The 20382-nt window shown below is 43.5% G+C and overlaps 1 protein-coding gene across 9 annotated transcripts in view; it reads left to right on the top strand.

Moving 5' to 3' along the window:
• MAP4K4 (mitogen-activated protein kinase kinase kinase kinase 4) overlaps positions 1 to 20382 on the top strand; it is a 165090-nt gene that overhangs the window by 66485 nt on the left and 78223 nt on the right. For all 9 annotated transcript variants that reach the window (XM_061459638.1, XM_061459639.1, XM_061459642.1 and 6 more), the window contains exon 3: positions 9043 to 9099. In XM_061459638.1, the coding sequence (XP_061315622.1) occupies positions 9043 to 9099 (57 nt within the window). The remainder of the gene's footprint in view (positions 1 to 9042; positions 9100 to 20382) is intronic.

Raw genomic sequence — 20382 nt, 5'->3', positions numbered from 1 at the left:
TTAGAATCACAGATGTACTTGGCAGGGTATCAGAAGATAAAAATGCTGGAAAGAGTCTCCTGGTGCAAGCTCTCGTTTAATTGAAATACACACAACTCCAGGCTAAATGTGTGTTTTGCATCTTGCAAACAAGTTGGTAAAGTATTTCTTAATTTGCTCTTACAGACAGGTCACAGTATAAAACATGGTCCCCATTCTTTGTAAGAGTGCCTCCTCTTGTAGCACCCTCTCAGCATATCTGGTGCCCCAGAAGTTGCATTTTAATTTCAGCAGTTGCTGCCTTGTAAATTATAGCTCCCTAGTCCATAATGGCGAGACGATGTGACTAGCTGGAAGTGGCGCTGCTCATGTTTGTAAGGAAAGAGGCTGTCAGTCAGTGTCTGCCCTCAGCAGGAAAAGCAGAAAGGCATAAACCACACCGTTCCAGCCCTTCTTTGTTGCGTGTTGTAGCACTGGAGGAGTACTGACAGTCGGACTGGAATTTATATATTTTTATATATACACACACATATATAAAATGTATGTTTAACGCTTCCTTAACTTCTCTTTACTCTCGATGTTCTGTAATTTTTTAAAGGTTGTGGATGTGAAATCTTCGATTTTAACCATGTTGAAATAAAACTCATTGCACAGCCTGCCTTCCCTGCTCAGCTTGGCTGTATTGTTCTGGCGGAATGGTGTACAAATGAAAATAGCTCTCCTTCCCTTTGCCCCTCATTAATGTGAAGCAGTCCAATGATAGCTTCAGGTCCTTCCTACACAGTAGGTTTGTTAGTGTCTCATGGTGCAGCTAGACAAAAGGCGAGACTGTCTCAGTGGGGTCAACTAAATGCAGTTGTGTGTGTGTTGGGCTCTTCCTTGTCCAGTGGGTTGAATCAACAACAGCAAACCCCAAAACATATTAAAAAGGGAAATAAAAGCAGTGGAGCCAATTGTTCTCCCATTCCCCTTCCCCTCCCACCAGGTCTTTTGCATTTACAATAAGGTTAGTTCCCCTGTTGGTTTAGTGTACTTGAAGTTAAAGAAGTTGTTGATTTCTATTTAATACCCCTCCTGGTGCCCTCTGGGAGGCTGGTGGACATTTTGGGATGGTACCTAGGGTAGCCAGGTCCCTGAAGCAGTATAGCTGATTGCATGCTGTCTGTACCTTCTGGATGCCACCTGGTGATGGGTACTGTTCCCTTGCTGCCTTGGGGTGGATATTGCCTGTCTTTCAGAGCCGTGCTTTTTGGCAGTAGATTGAATGCAACAAGACTGGTAGGGTGTGTGTGGGCTTGGTTTTCCTTCTCTTGTGGTGTATAACCTCTTGACAGTGTCTTCCAGAAGAGTGCAAGCTGCTTACAACAGCATTTGTGCATGGAGAGGCAGGGACTAACTATGGTTTTGATTTTCTTTTCCCCAAAGAGAAGTATGTCTTGTGGCGCTTCTATATGCCCAATGCTTAAATACTTAAATTTGCCAGGGAAAACTCCCCTTCTCTTTCAGAAAACACTGAGGTGGTTTCTCAGCAGCTTCTTGGTGGTGGCCTGAGTGAAATGGGTCCAGGCTTGCCTGGGTTTGCAAAGGGCCTTGGCCACAAGCTGTAAATTGCTCCTTTCGGTCAGAGAGCTCAGATTTACACATCCAGGGATGATGAGTTAAATGTCTGTATGAATTCATTTAAAAAGCAAACAAACAAAAGAGAAGCAGCACTGAGCTTCTTTTATCCAGGTTTATTTCAATGTCACTCTGGTGAAGCGATCGTGAGACTCTGCCCTTTATCTGCTGTCTCTCCCAGCTTAGGAGGCACCTGTGTTGTTTCAAAGCCCTTATCATCCGTGGCAGGTCAGTTTGGACCATACTTGGTCTGAGGTAGAAGCATCTGAAGTGGCACTATGTGGTTTTGGTGGTAGCTTGGTGGCCCTTGCAGCCTGATAAATACCAGGACTTGCTATGGCTGTGCCACCAAACCAGACCTGCCTCTCCTTCAGTTGGTGGCTGAGATCCGACAGAGGGTATTTGGTGATGAAAGTGGCTTCTGAGGTGTACAGTAATAAGTCATCTGTATCTGTAGTCATTTTGTATCTGCAAGTATATGTTTAATCATTTTGGTCTAAATTCTTCTCTTCATGTTCTCCATCTGGCTTGTTTTTATTTATAGTTGCCAGAAAGAAATGGTTCTGCATAAGAGACCACTGCAGGAGGTCCAAAGAGACAAATCAGTGTCAGGAGGGGTGGATTTAGTGACTGGTAAAGCCATTATAGTAGGGTGAAGAACTGATATGAAAGAGAGCTGGACACAGCAGATTTTAGCTGATGTGTACAGAGGAAGCCAAATATAGTCTGAGCCAACTGTGTCCATGTGGGAGGTGTGCCTCTACTCTGCTTTTATTCTTTTATTTTTGTTTTAGTTTGGGTTTTTTTGGTGTCTTTCCATAGTGTCCCAACTAAATTTTGTATGTATGTTTGAAAGCAGAAAAAAAGCAATAATAAGGTTAGAGGCCCTTCTCCTCTTGGAGAGGGCTCAGGGTCGGGACTCTTTTATAAGGGGAAATGAGTGACTATGTGTTTAGTAAAAATCACTAAATGTGGGCATAGCCTGGTGGTGGCTGAAAGGATGGGTCTTGAAGAGGGTGTTTTCCAGGCTGGGGACTCAAGCTGGTTAGCTTGAGTGTCCTTGTAGAAGCAGCACTGAATCTGGGGCAGGAAGCTCTTGGTGGCTGCTTGCAGAGCAACAAAGCTTGATGCAGCAGCCAGGTGATGGCTAGGGTGTCTGATGGAGGGGCAGAGCTGTGCGCCATTGCAATTCTCTTCCTGTCCTCTCCTGTTAGGCAAAAACATCTGCTAATTGGCGGGGTGAGGTGGACTGCTGGTCAGGGTGCTGGGAGTTGGCGGCAGATATGCCTCCTCACTCTTGTTCTGCCATTGACCTGTTGTGATCCTGGGAAACTTACATTGTGGCTTTCTGCCATGGTTTTCCCCACCATCCTTTTCTTTTTTTCTTTTTTTTTTTCTCTTCCTTTCCTTTTTCCTATTTAGGCAATGAGCTCTTTGAGAGAAGGAAATGCCTCTGATAATGTATATCCAGCATCTTTTGGAGTGGGAAGGCTACCACAAAACTAGCAATTGAAGTAAAAAAATCAGTGCATGGAACTCTTTGTCCTTACTAGCGGGTAACATCTTTTCACTCTGTCCCTGGAAGTACAGGAGTGATAATAACTGCGTCTTTCATACTTCACAGAATGCAGTACTATGCATGAATAAATTGTCATTATTATTTCTTCAGTAGACAGCTAGTGAGCTTGTGGCTATCTAAAGCAGGATAAGAGAGTATGTTGTTTTCTGTTCTGCTTTCCAGGCATTTGATGTCAGGAGTTAGACAGAGGGAAAACACGGAATCCTGCCCTTTGTCTTAAACAGTGGGAGTCTTCAATAGCTTCTGGTTGGTTTGGGTTTAGAAATCATCTAACAGGAAGAAAGAACATTAATGTTGACCTTTTTTTCTTCTCGTGTTTCTGTGGTGATTTGCTAGGCTTTTGTTCTGAGGTTTTTTGCTGATTTTTATTCTAGAAGGAGCTTCCATGCCAGATGAACATTATCCCTCTTTTTACAAATTTATCTCCATCACTGGAGCCTATGGTTTAGCTTACAGAATGCTGTATCAGTGGGAGCAGCGTTATTTTGGCTACAAATGCAACTAGGTGAAAATGTCTAAAATACAAATTTTATATTTTGTTATTTGTTTTTAACTGGGGAGGTTGCTCTCACTTCGTGCTGTTCTGTCTTTTTGCCTGTCAAAAAGGCATGTTCTGTTTCCTCCACAAGCACTACTCCTTGTTTTTCATGGGGTAGACCTACTCTTTCTGGGGAGTTGGAAGAAATGTCTTGTAGATTCCAAGTGTTCACAGTGCAGAGTTGGTTGGTCTGCAGCTTTCTGTGTTGGCGAGTGACGAAAAGAGCTGATGGTAAACATGCATTGGAATAATAAGGTATCATTTATTGCACTGGTGTGTGCAGCTTAATAGTAGAGTGTTGCTCCATGGCCTATTGCCCTAGGCTGGTAAGAGTTTAGAGTCAACTAAATAAGATGGAAACTGAGAAGTTAATTTTGGCATGGGGCATTGTGCAGCACTACTAAGTGGTGGTACCATGGTGAGTTTTCACACCATAGTATGTTTAAATGTAGCCTGCTGCTTCTTTGTATGTTGTAGAAACTGAAATGTGACTTTGTAGATTATTTTTTCAACTTAGTTGCTCTTCCTTCCACAGCTGTCAGCATAGGATTTTAGGAGGTTGGAGTATTTTTCCAAAGACTTAATTGTGTACAGTGCACAGGGTAATCCAAGCTTGCAAGTCCATGAGTCATACAGGCTGCCTTCCCTCCTTAATGTGTGATGTTGCCCCATGTTCTGCTTCCATGTCATTTAGCTGGAGAGCAAGCTTCCAGGAACAGTCCCCCAGAAGGCACGTTAATACACAGGCCGGAAACTGTGCCGGTAGGAGAACTACATTACTGTGGAATACGTGTCTTGGGTAATCGGGGGGGTAGGAGGTAAATGAGCTGATAGGATTTCTTTTGCACTTAATTTGCATAGTTCTTTGATAACATTAAGGCATCTTAAGGGGAAAAAAAACACTGTGAAAAGCAGCACATAACACTGCTTGCTTTTGAACCTTTCCAAAGCAAAAATTTTACAGTAATAACGTGTGCAGAGAAAGAAAGAGGCAAGAAGTAGGTGTATTAACTGAATTGGAGAGTGTGGGTAGGTTTGAAATCTATAATGTTCTGCAGATCTTGGCAGTCTACCAAGGATTCCCCTTGTCCCTCTGCTTTTCAACATGCTTAAAGCCCACTGAGATGAGAAATAAACAGCGTATTGCTATCAGACATGACTGGGAATATGCTTAAGTAGTGCATTCAGTTTAAGATCCAGTGAAATGCTGCAGTGTTGCTGTGTTGATGAGAATAGCTGTATTTTAAACCGCTCCATATGTACGTGAACTTTTTGTCATCCTCATGAGAAGAAACAGGACAAGATTTGGGGTCAGCAGGCTCAAATATGTTGACATGCTCACCTCAACAGGCTATTTAAAAATAGAATGTTGCAGTAGCAGTCTTAAATATTCTTACGTTGCTTCCTTAGGAGATTATCAAGTGCTTTAATATGAATAGATTAACGAAAAGACGGAAAGAAAAGCAGGGAGGATGCAAAAGAAACTACAAGTAGTTTGGAAATCTTGATTGATAGAATCTTAACGTGGTCTAAATGAAGGGAATGTGTTGGTGGGCTCTTTTTCATGGTGGTGTGAGCCAGGCTTAGGTGACAGTAGCAATAGTTTGTTGTGGCTCCTACCCTGAGACTTGGTAAAGGGCAGACTCTCGCTCTCTGGATGACATAACCTTTACTACTTGTTGCTGTTACTATGCAGCACAACCTCTGCAACCTCCTCAGGCCATTGGCTCTGGAAACAGTCATCTTATGCTTAACAAGATGCATCTAGGTTGCTCTCAACTTCATTGAATATTTCATATCCACATTTAACTTTCTGGCCAGGGGACACTTACCCTGTGATCCCCAGCCTCTGGTATTTGGTATCTAGCAGTATTTTAAGAAGCTGCTGTTTTCAGTTAGCATGGGTCGTGGTTTGCAGTCTGGTGGTGACATTGTTCAGATACGCCAGAAACACAGCTTCAAGAATCTCTGCTGTGCCCTGGGGATAGGTGAGCCCGGGACACCCCAAGGGGCCACAACTCCAGACAGTGGTAAAGCAGGGGCTTCATTCTGCAAGAAAAATGCTGTCCTGCTGCAGCGTTAGCCAGTGGTGTTGCTGAGATGGTGTCTGGATGGGGCCTTAATGGTTACCACATTTATGAAGTGTCCTGGGAGTTAGACTTGAATAAATTTTTATCCCAGGAGGCTGAATTTGGAGGGTTTCTCCTATCTACAACTCCTGTAGTTCCTTTGTCGCATTCAACCACTTTGTGATTTTATTTTATTTTATTGTTCTTAATGCAGACAGATTTTTCCAAGGCAAAAGCTGGCTATGAAAATCTGAAGATCAGTTTCCGAAATGGGAATGCTTAGCCATTTCATGTTGCAAGCAAAATTATAGCAGCATGCTAATAGTTTGACAAGTCTGTTCTTGAGCTGTTAAGCAGATAAACAAACAAAGTCTCTGCTCATGCTTATATGTTGTGCTTGTGATGTTTGCTTTCTCCTTCCCTCTAAAAACATTTTTAATGAAAAGAATGTGGTTTCAAAATGTCCTCTTACTTCTCTCATGTAAATGAATGTCATGCAACCCCCCACATATGTGTTGTAGATGCTTAGAGTATGAATGCTCCATACATTATGAAAAGGGTATTTGGAGTAATTTTAAAGAATATTCTGAAATGACTGGGGTTTAAATTTGGCCTGGGATACTGAGCAGCCCACACTTCCCACAGTCTGCAGTTCCCTTGTTTTCCAGTCCCTTAGGAGGCTTATGGAGAAGCTTTTCCCATCCCTGCTGCAGAAACAGCAAAGTGAAACATGAGCAATCGCTGCTCTGTGCTGTAGCTGTCATGGCCCAGGTTTTCATAGGGTCTAGTGGAGGCACCAGCAGGATCTTGTAAAGCTGCAGGGGAAGGATGGCTGGGCTGGTGCATGTTAGTCATCCTGAGTGGGCCAGTCTCACAGGGAGGAACATAGTCTTGAGAATAGCTGTGAAGCTGAGCCCTGGAAAGCGTGAGGCTTCTCTCTGGAAATAACAAGCCCACCAGTAGTTTGTAGATTTAAAAAGACAAATAGAGCAAACTTTCCATAAGATATGTGGCATCCTGTGGATGTCTCGCTGCTTCGTTCTCTGTGTCCCTTTCTCTGATAGGCGTATGTTCTATCACTGTTTTGGCACCCCCGCTTTGCTGCAGAATTAATGGTGAACCATATTTCACTGTTTTTTTTTAAATGTTTCTTCTTCCTCAGTGTTCTTCCTCATCAGTGTTGTGAGTTTTTATCCTCTGAGAGGTCCTTGTTCTTCTCTTATCTTTAGCATATTCCTCTTGTACCTCAGACTGTGCTTCCCCATCTCCTTGGGCCTTTTAGTTCCTTCCACGGGGCTGTGGAAAATAGGAGCAGTGCTGAGAGAAGGCGTTCTTCCACCTCAGTGTAAAACATTTCCCTCTCTTCCCTTGGTGGGATGTTAAATCCTGAGGAGAAGACCACAGGCTTTTGTCATTAGGCAGAGATCCAGGGTGGGAAATTGGAGTTGCATCTCTCCTGGGCTTGCTGAAAGGCTTTGGTTCAAGAAGTAGTAAGGTCAAGGTGAGGTCAGTCTTGGCTACTGCACATGTTACGACCCTAACTTTGTTTTAGAATCGAAACCAGCTTGAGACCAAGCTGTAAAAAGAAATGCATGCAATAAAGGGAGTTTACAGAGCCGGCAGAAGCCTGAGTACAGTGATTTATTTATAGAAAGCATGTGGATTGGTTAATAAGGGGAGAGAGAAGCGCAATGAGAGTTGTGAAAGAAAGCGGAGGCTGTGAATTCTGCAGTATTCCATCCTTTCTACTGCACCAGCAGTATGCCTGGCCATTGGCTTCGTGGAGGGGTCAGGATTTCTCCAAAGAGGCTGGTGGTTTGGGGTGCTTCAGTTCTGGGGTGCCAGTCTTGAAAGAATCTGTAAAGAGATAAAGCATTCAGTCCAAGAAAAAAATATACTGTTGATGTCCATCAGCTATACTGGATGCTATGTATACGTTTCCGCCTAGGAAACTTAAAAATTGGTCGGATGAAAGGTAAAGGAACTGTGACTTTAATGCAGTGTTTTGTTGTGGTTTTTTATCATAATTTGTGATAAAAGTGAAGAAGTGTAGTGGGCACACCTCTTCCTGGCAAGCATGACTGATTCAGACAGGAGCCTTTGAGGACGATGGTGTTGCGAGACCAGGCTGTTTGTCTGGAAGTCTCAGGGCAGCCTGCTGGGTGTTACGTGGAGAGCTGGATAACACCAATCCTAGGGCCGTTTCTGAGTGCGCGTTTGGAATAAAAGTACAGCACAGCTAATTGGTACGGCCCCACCTTGTGTAAAAATATACAGGAGAAAGAAGGGGTTTTGTCAGAGTCAGCTGAGGCCAGTTAGAGCCCAACCATGGCTGGAGCTGGAGGGGCCCGTGGTGCTGCTTGCCTCCCAGCCGTGCAGTTCGCCTCCTGCCAGCTCTGGCTCTGCTCTGACTGCAGAGCAAACCAGTTTAATTTCCTGATCTGCAGTCCCCTGCCCCACCCTGCAGTTTGCTTTTTCTGTGTTAACTTTCTACCATTTCAGTGATCTCAATCAGCTTATCATATGATCTGATGAGTGCCAGAAGGAGCTCAGTGCTCCCAGGAGAAATATGTGACAGGAGGCTGGAGGGAGGCAGGGGAAGGAAGGGTTGGAGCTCCCTGCTGCAGGAGCTGGGATCTATTAATTCAGCTCCAGCTGTACTGAGAAACCATACCCTTATGGTGGCGTAGCTGAAGGGAGACAACGTCTTGTTCTTGTCTAGCTATTGTGAGACAGGCGAAGAGAGCTGTTGCAGGTCTGATGCATCACTTGAAGAAAACTCACTTTCTTTCATTGGTGAAGACCAAAACAAAGAGAAATGTCCTTTTTGCAACCCCCTAAGCATGCTTGAATTTACCTAGTTATATGTCACCCAGGTACTAGGTGCTGGTGCATGGAAATAAAACATGCAATATGGTGAGTTTAACTATTCTAGCATGTTAATAAACTATCATTACCGAGTATGAGCTTTGCTAAAGTAAACAGAAGGGAAGCTGTGAATGTAATCTGTCTGCACTTAATCTTGGTAATCATCCTTTTAATGTGGAGACAAAGAAATGGGTTCTAAGATTTGTATAAGAACATTTAAAAAACCCTTTTTTTTAATCCTTCCAGAGTGTTGTTTTTCATATGAAATATCAGAAGGGTCCAGTGCAGCTGGGGAAAAAACAGTGTCTGGACCTGTTGTCTGAATGTTTTGCTCTGTGCATGCTGAAGGGATGGGTGAGATGCTGGCGCTGACTTTTCTCTCTCTTATTCAGGGTCGACATGTCAAGACAGGTCAGCTGGCAGCCATCAAAGTCATGGACGTTACGGAGGTGAGCAGAATAACAATCTACTTTATTAACAATATGGGTAAAATTTAATAATAAGAGATGGCATATGGCTTACCTCGTATTTATTTTGAAGGGCATAGTCCTTGCACATGGATGTTTGCTTTCTGTTTGCCGGACCTAACCTCTCCAGCCTATCTGCCCTTTATGAGATGTCTGTTCAGGGCCCTCTGGTCTTCTTCACAGATTGCTTTGGCTGCTCCCAGGACATATGAGCAGACATAGCACTCCCTTTACAGACACTTCTCAGAAGAGGGGAAAAAAGTCAGATTCCCCGCTTCCTACCTTTTTCTCTTTAATGTAGCGTCTTGCTTGTACCAAAAAAGGTGAGGAGGCTGCTTGACTTAGGGGACGGTAGTTTCACTGCTACATTTGCAGCCTACAAAGGGTATATATTTATTCATAGGAGTGGGTCCAATGAAGTTCCAAGAAGTCTGAAAGCAGAAACATCTGCAGGAATGATGAGCAGATTGCTGGCAGAATTCAGCAGTGTAAAGTAGTAGTTGTAACTGACCCGGGGGATTTACTGTGGAGCTTTAGATGGGAAAGATGGGAAATTAACCCAGCCAAAGAAATAAAAAAATATATGCCTATACTTGAATCCTTAGATGTCTTGCAGTTTATGCTGTTCAAAAAGCAATCAGTTTAAATTATGTCTTCAAAACAGATCAGGAAAAGCATGGGTTTTCCCCCGTTGATTCCATTCATGTTTTCTGGAGTTACATCCACAAATTAACAACAGCTTCAGATTTAAAATCAAATGGGATCCTCCTGTGTGATATCTGCAACGCTTGACTGATACCACACTTCTGAAGAGAGGTTGTGCCTCTTCAAACCAAGCGTCTTATTTTTCTGAACTCTTCAATCTTTTATAGGTATTAGGGGAAAAATTATGTTAATGCATGTGGATTGTACAGGGCAGGAGGGCTTTGGAAAGCTCATTATATTAAGCAAAACTCCTACAAGGGTGTTGATGCAAAATGTGTGTTATAGTTAGGTGTGTGCATAGGTGCCAGCAAGTAAAAATGGCTGCAGAAGGACAGAAACTCCTAGGTGAGTGCCTGGGGAGTACTGGGTAAACAGGTAAGGAAACAAGAAAGCAGGGTTAGGTCAACTGGTAGGACTTAAGTCGTATCTCTGAATCTGCTTGTGATCGATGGGCAGTGTGACTGCCCCTCTCTAACTTAAGCTATTGTGTCTGCCAAGAGGTAGACATTCTTGCTTTGTAAGATGGCCTGATAAAAATCAGTTTTCAGCTGGAGATTTTCAGAGGCTGCCTTCATGAGGAGGCAGTGTTCTTTTGCTGCAGTTAACAAGCAGGCAAACCAGAGAAGAATGAAGGTGTGTTGACACACAGTGAATGTTCACTGCACAGCAAATGTTTCCATTTGTGCAGTGGTTTTACACAGGGCAGCTTGCTGGACGGTGCACAGCGAAGGCTTCTTCCATAAGATTGGCTGTACTGTACACTCCCTCTGTTTTTAATAGCTTATCTTAATCACGAACAGTTGTAATGGAGAGGTTGCACAGCCAAAGGAAAACAATTGAAAAATGCTGTGTGTAGTATGGCTGAGCTCATGTTGTGGGAGATGGCTTATGTTTTGAAACTCTTAATTTTTGGCTGTTTTTGAAAAGCCAGTTGTATATTGGCATTGTCTGACTTTCATCTCAGAAGCTCATGCTTTTTCAGGGGCTAAAGGGCAATCAGAGGGAGGAGTTTGGAGATGTTAGCCGCATGCAGCTTGAAAGTGTTGTCGTTCCTACCAGTGGAGCTCATGTGTTTTTGCTTCTAAGCAGTGAGCCTGTGGAGGCTAAAAATGTGGTGTAAATTCTTCCAAGTCATGTAAAGTCAGCTCCAGTTTTTAACACCAGGCACGGATGATACTGTTCCTAACACCAAGCATGAGTGATACCATTGCATGTACTATTTTCTCAGTGGCAAATGTGGCCATAGGGTATTCCTGTCCACTCTTTCTTGCTGGTTCCTTGCCTGTTTCCCAACACTTGTGCCAGCACAACTGCCCTGGGACCAGATGGTGACCTGGATCAGTGAACAGGCCATGGTTCCAGGTTTAAAATACCCTCGCTCTTCTTTTTCCGCTGGTTATTTATAACCTGCATTGGTTTGCTGATCTAGCACATGACATCGCAAACAGTTGTGCTGTCGCTATGAAGAAGGTGGTGTGAGACTGGAAAAGAGCTGTTGCCAGGCATGGTAGAGAAGGGGCAGTAGCTCAGATTGACATTGCTGACAGAGATGTCCGTGTCATGAAGTTTCATCATCAGTTCCTCAAGGGATGGTGTCATGAAGACCTCCTTTTGCTGCCAGACTGCGCATCTCCATCCTGGAGATGGAGGCTTATGGATGGTAGAGAGAGCATGTGGGACAGAAAGGGCAGTGACTGCCACTGTCAGCACTGCCCTGAAAGAAATGCTTAAGGGACCACAGCCTCAAATACACCTTCTCCACCTGCTTCAGGAGCTACAATTAGGTGAACTGCTCTTGTAGGCCAGTGATAACACTGTATCTGTGTCCATGGGGAAAGAGGCTTCAGTGGAAACTTCTATAAAACTGAAATTGTGATTTTTTTTTTTTTTTGTTTTGTTTTGTTTTGTTTTTTTTTTCTGTTTTCTGTTGAGCATCTATGGAACCTCTAGGTGATTTTTGCCTCTGTGCATGTGTCACTGGCAGTGTTAATGCCTTTCTGCTTAAAATACAGGCAGTTCCATGGAAGGTTATCAGATTGTTTTGTCTAACCTGCATTGAGAACAGATCCAAGACTTTCTTCTGGGATACCTCTGATCTAGTACTTGCTTTGCCAAACACTTGACAAATTAGCAAGCTTAATGTGTTGGCACGCTTTGTGGGCACACCCCAAATTTTCAGTTTTCAAAGCCCCAGTTCTGCAATTCACACATTGCTCAGGATCAGCGAGGTTACATCAGTTCTGGGCTGTACAGCTTTGATCACCCGCATGGGAGGGATGTCAAAATCAGAGTGACGGCTTTCCTGAAAAAGTTTTGGTTGGCATGAAGAAAACAAGGTGGTATAACCTCCGACTAGAGACATTGGAAGAAACATCACAGCTCTGTAACTTACATGGTGCTGTGGAAATGCTGTTCATCCTTCCCAGCTTTTCTTGTGGTTTTCTCTTCAGATTTTAATTTTGAAAAGAATGGTGGTAAGGATGAGAAAAGAAGAGGTGGGCTGAAGATATCAGCTTGATCTTTGAATATATTATGACTAGTTAGTACTGCTGCCTGAAACGTTAGGGGGGTGTTGATGTGCATAAAACTTTCCTGTCTCTTCCACTTTCCTCCTCTCTAAACAAATTAAGAAAAGGCTTAGAAGATTGTGTGGATCTTTATAGATCTTTACATCTGCAGCACTAAAGCAGAGGCACTAAAGGATCTGTAAGATCTAAAGATCTGTAAGTCTTCCTACAGAATGGTGCATATGTAGGTCCTATTTTCACTTTCTGAGGGTGAAGGTGGAGAGCATGTAGGGTGAAAAAAAATTTCACTGGAGCGTAGAACAAATAAAACCCCCACGAGTCCTCATCGATTTGAAAGCTATTCTGCTGTTGGAATGAGCCCAATGACCGTAAAAGGGGAACAATATGAACTATCAGTGTATACATGCTTCAGAAATTATTCTCTGAGATGTGCATATATGTAGGGCAAAGCTCAGGCTGCATGCATGTTATGGAGGGAGGCATCATTTGAGAGATTGCTGTCGTCTGTCTTTAATCCTTTTACTGTCTCTGTTCCTTTTGGGGCATTGTTTTGGAGAAGGCGGTGTGCAGTCTGTGTTGACCCCTTCCAACTCGCTTGCCCATGAGGTCCTTGCGGTCTACTGGTGTGCAGCCCTGTAGCACACCAGCTGGGCCATGACCGATGTTATCAGATGCAACGCAAGTACACTGCGAGATTTGGCAGTCACTGTTTAGTTAGAAGAATCCATTTTCTTGTGAAATAAATAACATTTAAAACCTTAGCAAAGCTTACTTGGCAAATCTGACTGCATCTAAGCTGTTAACTTGCATTACACCCTAAACAGGCGGCTCGACTCTGCTTAACTCTTTTGGAGGCTTTCTGTGCAGGTGCACAGTTGGTTTCCAGTGTCACTCCTGTGTTTCCCTTCCAGTGATGCTTTTCTCTTTGAAAGGTTTAGTAACTGATTTTGGGGGAAAAACACAACCTCTTCTTTTCTGTTCGTTATAACCCCTGACGCTGCTGCTTCTTCCTCCTGCCTCTTCCCACACACACGCTTGGCATCCCTTGGGAAAGTTTTCTACATGCCTTTTTTAATAGCAGTATTTCTCAGCTCTTGTGCCCAGTGTTTCATGACTTGTCCAGTCTAGTCTGTGTAAAATTATGCTAAGTAAACAACTGGATACCGTATCCTGCTGATTTATGAAAGACAGACAAGCTTTTAGTGCTTGCCTGTGTTGCCCTTTCTGTATGTGCTCTGCACAAAAATTAACAACCCCAAACCAAAACCTCCAGGCCTGCAGAGAAACGTGGCACATCTCCCATACCTAGACAGGAAAGGTTACCCGAATTATTCATTGCTGTCTTCCCGACTCTGCTGACTGCTTTTTTTTCTGTTGCAGTAGGCAAGTCACTTTGATTCTTATGAGTCTGTATCTTATGGCCTACGTGGTGTTATAAACTGCGATCATGTGGATGATCTATCCATAGTCTGTAACATATCCAATACCAATCTGCAGAAAGACTGCAGATAAATAAAAATGTGTGTGTTCCCACACATGCAGGCAGACAAAATGAGGGGAAAACAAAAATGATAACTACCAAAAGTTTACCATAACATTTGTTTATATGTATATGTATATGTATATTTATATTTATTTACCATGAGAACCTGGAGACAGTCTTGTATATTTTGATCTTAATGAAAACATTAAGAAGTTGATGCTTCATGTGAAAAGACTGGGAAATGCAGATCCTCACAGCACTGTATAACAGAACTGGGTTAAGCCAGTCCAGAGAAACTGAATATGGGCTGGCCTTCTATTGTGGAGACATGAATGTACTGCTTTACCTGGCTTAGTGCAGCTACCTGATACAGCACTGTACTTATACAGCAGCCCACGCCTGTGCTTACTGCAAAGCTAGCCAAAGCAAACCTGAAGCCAGTAGAATTACCAAAAGCCCTTGCCATATCCTTTCCTCTTGATATGAATTGGGGAGAATGGATCAGGGTACTAAAAATCTAGATTGTTCCCATGGGGAGTACTGGCACCCTGCTTGCTTGTTGCAGTTCAGAGGAAAACAGAGCTGGGCAGAGTGGTCCCTTAAGCTGTAACATCTGGTTTGGGAGGTCAAAAAGAGCTACAAGAGTCTAGCAGCCAGGGGGGCAGCCTTTTTTGAGTTGCAGAGCATTTGCATAATTGACTGTTTCCCTTCTTAATTTGAGCTCCCACTAGTACTTCTGCTGCATGCCCTTGCCCAGGAACTTGGCATGGTTCTTCCCATGCATTATCATGACCCTGATGGAGGGAGGCTCAGCCCCGTGGTGCTGGCTGATGCCCTTTTGGAACCAGGCTCTCCTGCATTCACATCAGGTCCACGCTGCCTGGGTTGGGCAGAACGGGTCCAGTCCATCTTCATGGTGAGGGCTCTGCACAGCGGGGGGAGCTCACGGCATCAGACATGTCGCAACATCCATGTCCTTGGGTGGCAGGGCAGTGCTAAGCCTTACTGCTCATAGTCCTGACAGAACAGAGTGACATTTAACTCTGGGGAGCCTTTTGTCCTTACAGTCATACTTTATCTCACAGCAAGGCAAATACGTCTAACACCCAGCTTGAGTCAGATCTACAGTTTTTGGATGTGATACAGTAAACTTTCCTGGAGCAGTGCTAGCACCAGTTTGGGTAAAGAGCAGACTTCCACTCTCTTCATACGAGTCCTGGGGCGGTTAGCAAGACTACCAGTGGAAGAGCTTATTTGGGAAGGGGAAGATGTCAGGTTTGATGCAGCTGCAACAGGGAGGTTGACTAGGGAGCTCTGCATGCAGTTTGAGTCAGGGCAGAACACTGTGGCTATTACCAAGCACAGCAGCTTGGGATATGATACACAACATGGATTGACTGGAGAGAGCTGGTGCCAAGCACCAAGGCTCTGCATTACTGAGTCCCAGTGAAGAGCAACTTCACACTGATGCTGTGGTTGGTGGGAAAAAAATGGCTATGGGAAAAGAAAAATACCTGATTGTTTCTATATTTGCTTTTTTTCATCATACAGTTTCTTCTCAGTACAAGTTTTTTACCCGAGTGGAAGACTGACTGCATTGCATGCACTGCCTATTGTCAGTTGTCCTTGCAGGTATACTGCTCTATATATTTTAACATGCCTGTTTTGGAACCTGAGTGTTTCAAGGCTAGGAGAAACAGATGTTTTCCTTTTGCCTTTAAGATCCGTGAGTGCATCATTGCTACCACACCAGCATCTATTACCTGTCAACAGCAGAAGAGCTTTGACTGTGGCAGCTTCATGGTGCTTTTTTAGCACAACTCCTGTTGTATGGCTTTTTAGCTGAGGCCAGGAGATGGCTTCATACTCAAGCTTGATCATGGATCATTGTGTTATGAAAGTGCCAAGAAAGCTGTGTTGCCTCTGCCTTCTCCTCATCTGTGTGCTTATGCCAGGTCTGACGTGCAAGGTTTTTGTCCTGTCTAGCAGAAAAAATGCTTTGCCAATGCTCTGCAAGTTATAATGTAGTTTAGATTACTCAAACTGAATTTATGGCCACATAAAGGGAACTTTACTGTAGTTTGGAGTGCAGAAGTATCTCCTTGTTTTAAGGAGACAGCCTTAAAATTTTGCCTACCTGGCTGTCAGAGAACCAGATAGCAATGCTGTAGCACAACAGATGATGCTCAGGTTATACTGCGCAGCTCTGGCACTGGAATCTGTTACTGCTCATCGCTTTGTGAGAGCACATGTTTAGTACTGGAACATAATGGAAACTAGGAGGCTGTGTAGGCTACAGCTGACTTAGTGAGAGGGCAGGATTGTGTATTAAGAAGATTTCTCTGCAAGCCTTGAGCTCTTTGGACAAGTCTGGACTTTTTCTGTAAAAACTTCTTTGCTTTGGTCTGATGGTGCAACTGCATTGACACACTCAAAGGAAAGGATAAGTCATCTAGGTGAGCTACTGACGTCTGTTACTATCCATATAATGAGTAGGACAAGTGCTTGAATTCCAGCTTTTGGGCACTGTTTATCAGTCCAAGTGGGCAATATTCATACATTTAACTGTAATCCTATGCCTGTTTTCTTTTAGTCATAAGCTTAGTACCTGCAGTCATCTGGAGACCTGCTGTGAGCACTGACAAGGAAGTCACTAATGACAATGTGATTTCGTATGTATATGAATGACTGCTAGCATATGTCTTTGTTAGGGAATTCTGGACCCTAATACGGGCAGTGGTGAAGGCTCAGTGTGGGTAGTGTGAGGATGCTTTCACAGTTGTGATATTTAATCTACAGGTCATACCTACACTGATATGAATTTGAGCAATAGTAGCCTGCGCGAGTTCTAGTGATGGAGCATATCTTCTGAGCTGAGGGGAGTGTTCATGCAGGTGGCCTCAAGACAGGCAATTTACTGCTGCCTTCCCGACCACTGAGCTCTGTTTGTTTGAGCTGTCTGAGGAGATTCCAGTTCTGATGGGAAACAGAAATGTTTTGTGTGCAGATAATAGCAAGAAGTACAGGGCCTCGTTTTGTATCATTTCTGTCAGACAAACAGCACAGCTTAATTTACCCCTGGTGAATCAGACATGTTGTCTACTCAAGGAAAATAAGGCAACCCTCTCAATACGGCGCTAGAGCATGTGTGCTCTTGCCAGTTTGGGTAGAGTAAAACCAATGAGGATTATGACAGAGCATTGTGCTTTGATTTTAGCAAGTATCTAGGCCGAACTTTTGTCTGCGGTGTATTCCTCCTGCCTGTGAATAGGCAAGCAAGAGATCCCTGGCCCAGCATGAACTGCTGTCTTGCAGAAGTGCACTTTAAAATGTGGCTTGGGCATTAAGATCAAAGACAGGAGAATTGGTTTTCTGTTTATGTTAAAAGGGATATGTCTGCTTGAAATATAATCTTTCTTGATTGTGTTTAACTATAGTTTCATAAACTGCACCTGCCTGTGGGCTCCTCCTGTTTTTGCTGCAACATTCCACATTTTTATCTTGACTTCCTAAGGAAATGAGGCTTCTTGGCAATAGTGATGTGTGTCCTGCCTTCTTTTTCACCAAATATCTTTTGGATCTGCTGGCCAGCTTCAGCCAAGTTTAATGAGGAGGGGAGGAAAAATTCCAAAGATACAAAGTCCCAACAAGTTATGTGAAAGCTGGCAGACTGTGTGGAGAAGGGAGAGGCTGAAATTTATAGTGTCTGCTTTGGGAATGGTAGGCAGACCTTAGCCACTGTCCATTATCAGTCAGCTGGCCACTGTTCTGCAGTAAATCAGGAGGTGGAAGTAGATGTTTGAGGTTGTTTTTTTTTTAAAGAAGATGTTCTGATGCTTGACTTTCAAGTGAGTGATGCAGCACTAGGAATGTGTGCAGGGTAGCACATGCAAACTACTTCTGAGCATCTTAAAGTCTCCCTTTGGTTCTTTCTTCAGTTTACCGGCCCACAGATTGTACTGTGTATTTGAGATTATCCTGTGTGAGCTCTGTCTTTCTCTTTCTTAACATGTGTATGTGTAGATATAAATGTAAAATAGCAGTGTTACTCTCCAACATTTAATGAGACAAAAAAATGTTTGGTCTAAGTCTCTTGACAGTGCTCCTTTTGCAGGATGCAGTTTGAGTGATTATGTAGGGAGTTGGCTACAGCACAGTCTTAAAGCTTAGCTCCTAAATCTAGAGATAAAGGCAGCAAGGGCTAATGCTGAAGGACCTGGGAATTCGTTGTACTCTAAGCTGACTTGTAACCATGATAAACGCTCCCCTTGTGCCTAACAGGAAAGTATTCTTCTTCCCCTGTGCTCTGTCTCTTGAATATGCAATGGGAAGCACACTGCTGAGCCAAGTGTTAAAAGAGCCTTGAAGATGCTGTGCAAAGCAGTTCAATTGATCAGTGCAGAAGATGCTGTTTTTCTGCTGACCCTAGAAGCATTGCAAGTCTTTTGGACAAGGGGCCTGTGAACATTCCTCTAGGTAGGTTTAATCCAAAAGAGATTAAAGCCACTGACTCTGCTTTGTGTATCCCCGCTGGCAGAGGACATTTTCCATTGATAAATAAAAGTGCAAAGATGTTGTTATTAAATTGCAAAGGTTTGTGCTTCATACAAAGTACAAGTTTTAGTTTTGCTCTCCTGTCCTTGCTGTCTCTTCTTAGTAAGACCTGCTTCAAGCATGATTAGACCAATGGGGGTCTAGCCAAGGAGGCATCTTTTTGTTCTGATGATTCCCTGCTGACTTTTTTTGTGTCAGGCTTTTATTTCTCAAGCGTTTGGATCTGGAAGGTGTGCCTGTGAGAAGCGAGTGAGTTTAGCAGCAGAAACAGCTGCTGTTCCTGCATGGAGAGAAAGCACATTGGTGGTGTGTTTTGCCTCACGTCCACCTGGTAAAACAGTAGTTTCTTTACCCAGCACATCACTGGTGCAAAAGACGTGATGAGAGTTCAGCAGCTTGCTCTCTGTTGCACCTACATCTGCAGCATGGGGGTATTTACAAGTGTCCCTCTCTGTTTAGTAGAGGAGTCTGTTCCAGAAATGAACTTCCAGGGTTTTTTTTTTGTGTGTCATTTGGTGTATGAGGTGTTTCTGCAGTGTTTCACTAGGGCAAGGATATTTTCCAGTGTAGCTCCTCCTTCATGAACTGAACTGAATGTTAGTGTTTCATTCTAGAGCTGGTAAGAAAGTGGAAATCCTAGTGTAAATGCAGCAGCCCACAGACCTTCAGATAACTGTTACTGGCCTGGCAAAACACCTTGGTTCTGTGTCCAAGATCAAGAAAGGAGAGTGTCTGTAATTCCTGAAAACCATGTTATTAATGTGGAATATTCTACTGAATGGAAATGTAATTGAGTAAAGAGACCAGAGGCAGCAGGGAGATGCAGCATCCCTGTGGCTGGCTGCTGGGCTCCCCCCAGCACTAACCTGTCCTCCCAGCCAGGGCTGCGGGTGGCCAGGCAGCTGTGAGTCACTGCTGTGGAAATACTGATGCAAAGGCAGCGCCATTAGGGAGGATTTTATTTGTCTCTTGTGTATTTTACCTCAGCAGCCTTTTCTGTAGCATTTATTCGTGTTTCCTCTCCTTGAGCCTGTAAGGCAAACCCATTATTTATAAATTAGATAGTTTTTCACTCTGAATTTTTATTTCCTTCTCTCACTATATCCCTTCCCAACAGTTTGTTTAAATGTAAAGCCTTGAGTCAATTACAAAATGATAGAGGTACACTGATTTATAGATCAGAGGGGGCTGCATCATCAGACAAAGTCTCCACTCAGATTTGAGGCCCTGAGGGTGATGTCGGTTCCTATTTCAGAATTGCTGCTGCTCCTCAATTCTCATTAAAAGAGTTTGGGGAAATATACCTAACCTTGTCTTCATTTGCAACACAAATTGTTAGAGTTTGCACCGTTCTTGCAAAAATGGATAGACCAGCTTGAAAATGCAAACTCATTATCTTTCCTGGGCTTACAAATGTAAACAAACAAACACCCATGTAAATTCAGGAAAGGATTTCTTCCCCTGGCAGGAAAGAAAGGAGGATCAATTGCATTTTCTATTTGTAAATGTTCAGACAGCATCCTGTTGTGATAGCAGTGCTTTCTCATTACGTAGGTGTCTATGGGTTTTCCCCATTTTCTACTTACTTCTTCAAGATGTGATTTTACAATACAGCAAAGCCAATTTGATGTCTGGCTGCTACTTCAGGGGCAACCCTGCCTCTTTTCCTCCCCTTTCCCAGCTCCCCTAGGACCACCATCTATCTGCTTCCATCATTCAGAGAGATCCACTGGCAATAAAGTGTGTATGTGTGTATATTTATTTATATGTATATACACACTTTTATTAATATATCTATAAATATATATATTATTACAGATTAGATTTCTGTTGTTTTCACCCCAGTAAAAGCTAGTCAGGGGCTGGGCAAGAGGGGCCAGGCCGGGCAGGGAGTGGGAGAGGCAATGGCTTGGGAGCTGGCTCACAGCAGCATCAGCATCTCCTTAGAGTTACAGCCGTGATGCTGCCTGGGGAACACTAGCCCCAAAGCCATCT

The sequence above is a fragment of the Pezoporus flaviventris genome, unplaced genomic scaffold (assembly GCF_033815535.1).
Source record: "Pezoporus flaviventris isolate CSIRO_AGI_PZ_B2104156 unplaced genomic scaffold, CSIRO_AGI_Pfla_v1 ptg000030l, whole genome shotgun sequence".
In the NCBI taxonomy this organism is placed as follows: Eukaryota; Metazoa; Chordata; class Aves; order Psittaciformes; family Psittacidae; genus Pezoporus; species Pezoporus flaviventris.
The sequence above is the reverse complement of the archived record's forward strand: the minus strand, read 5'-3'. Positions and strand labels throughout refer to the sequence as shown.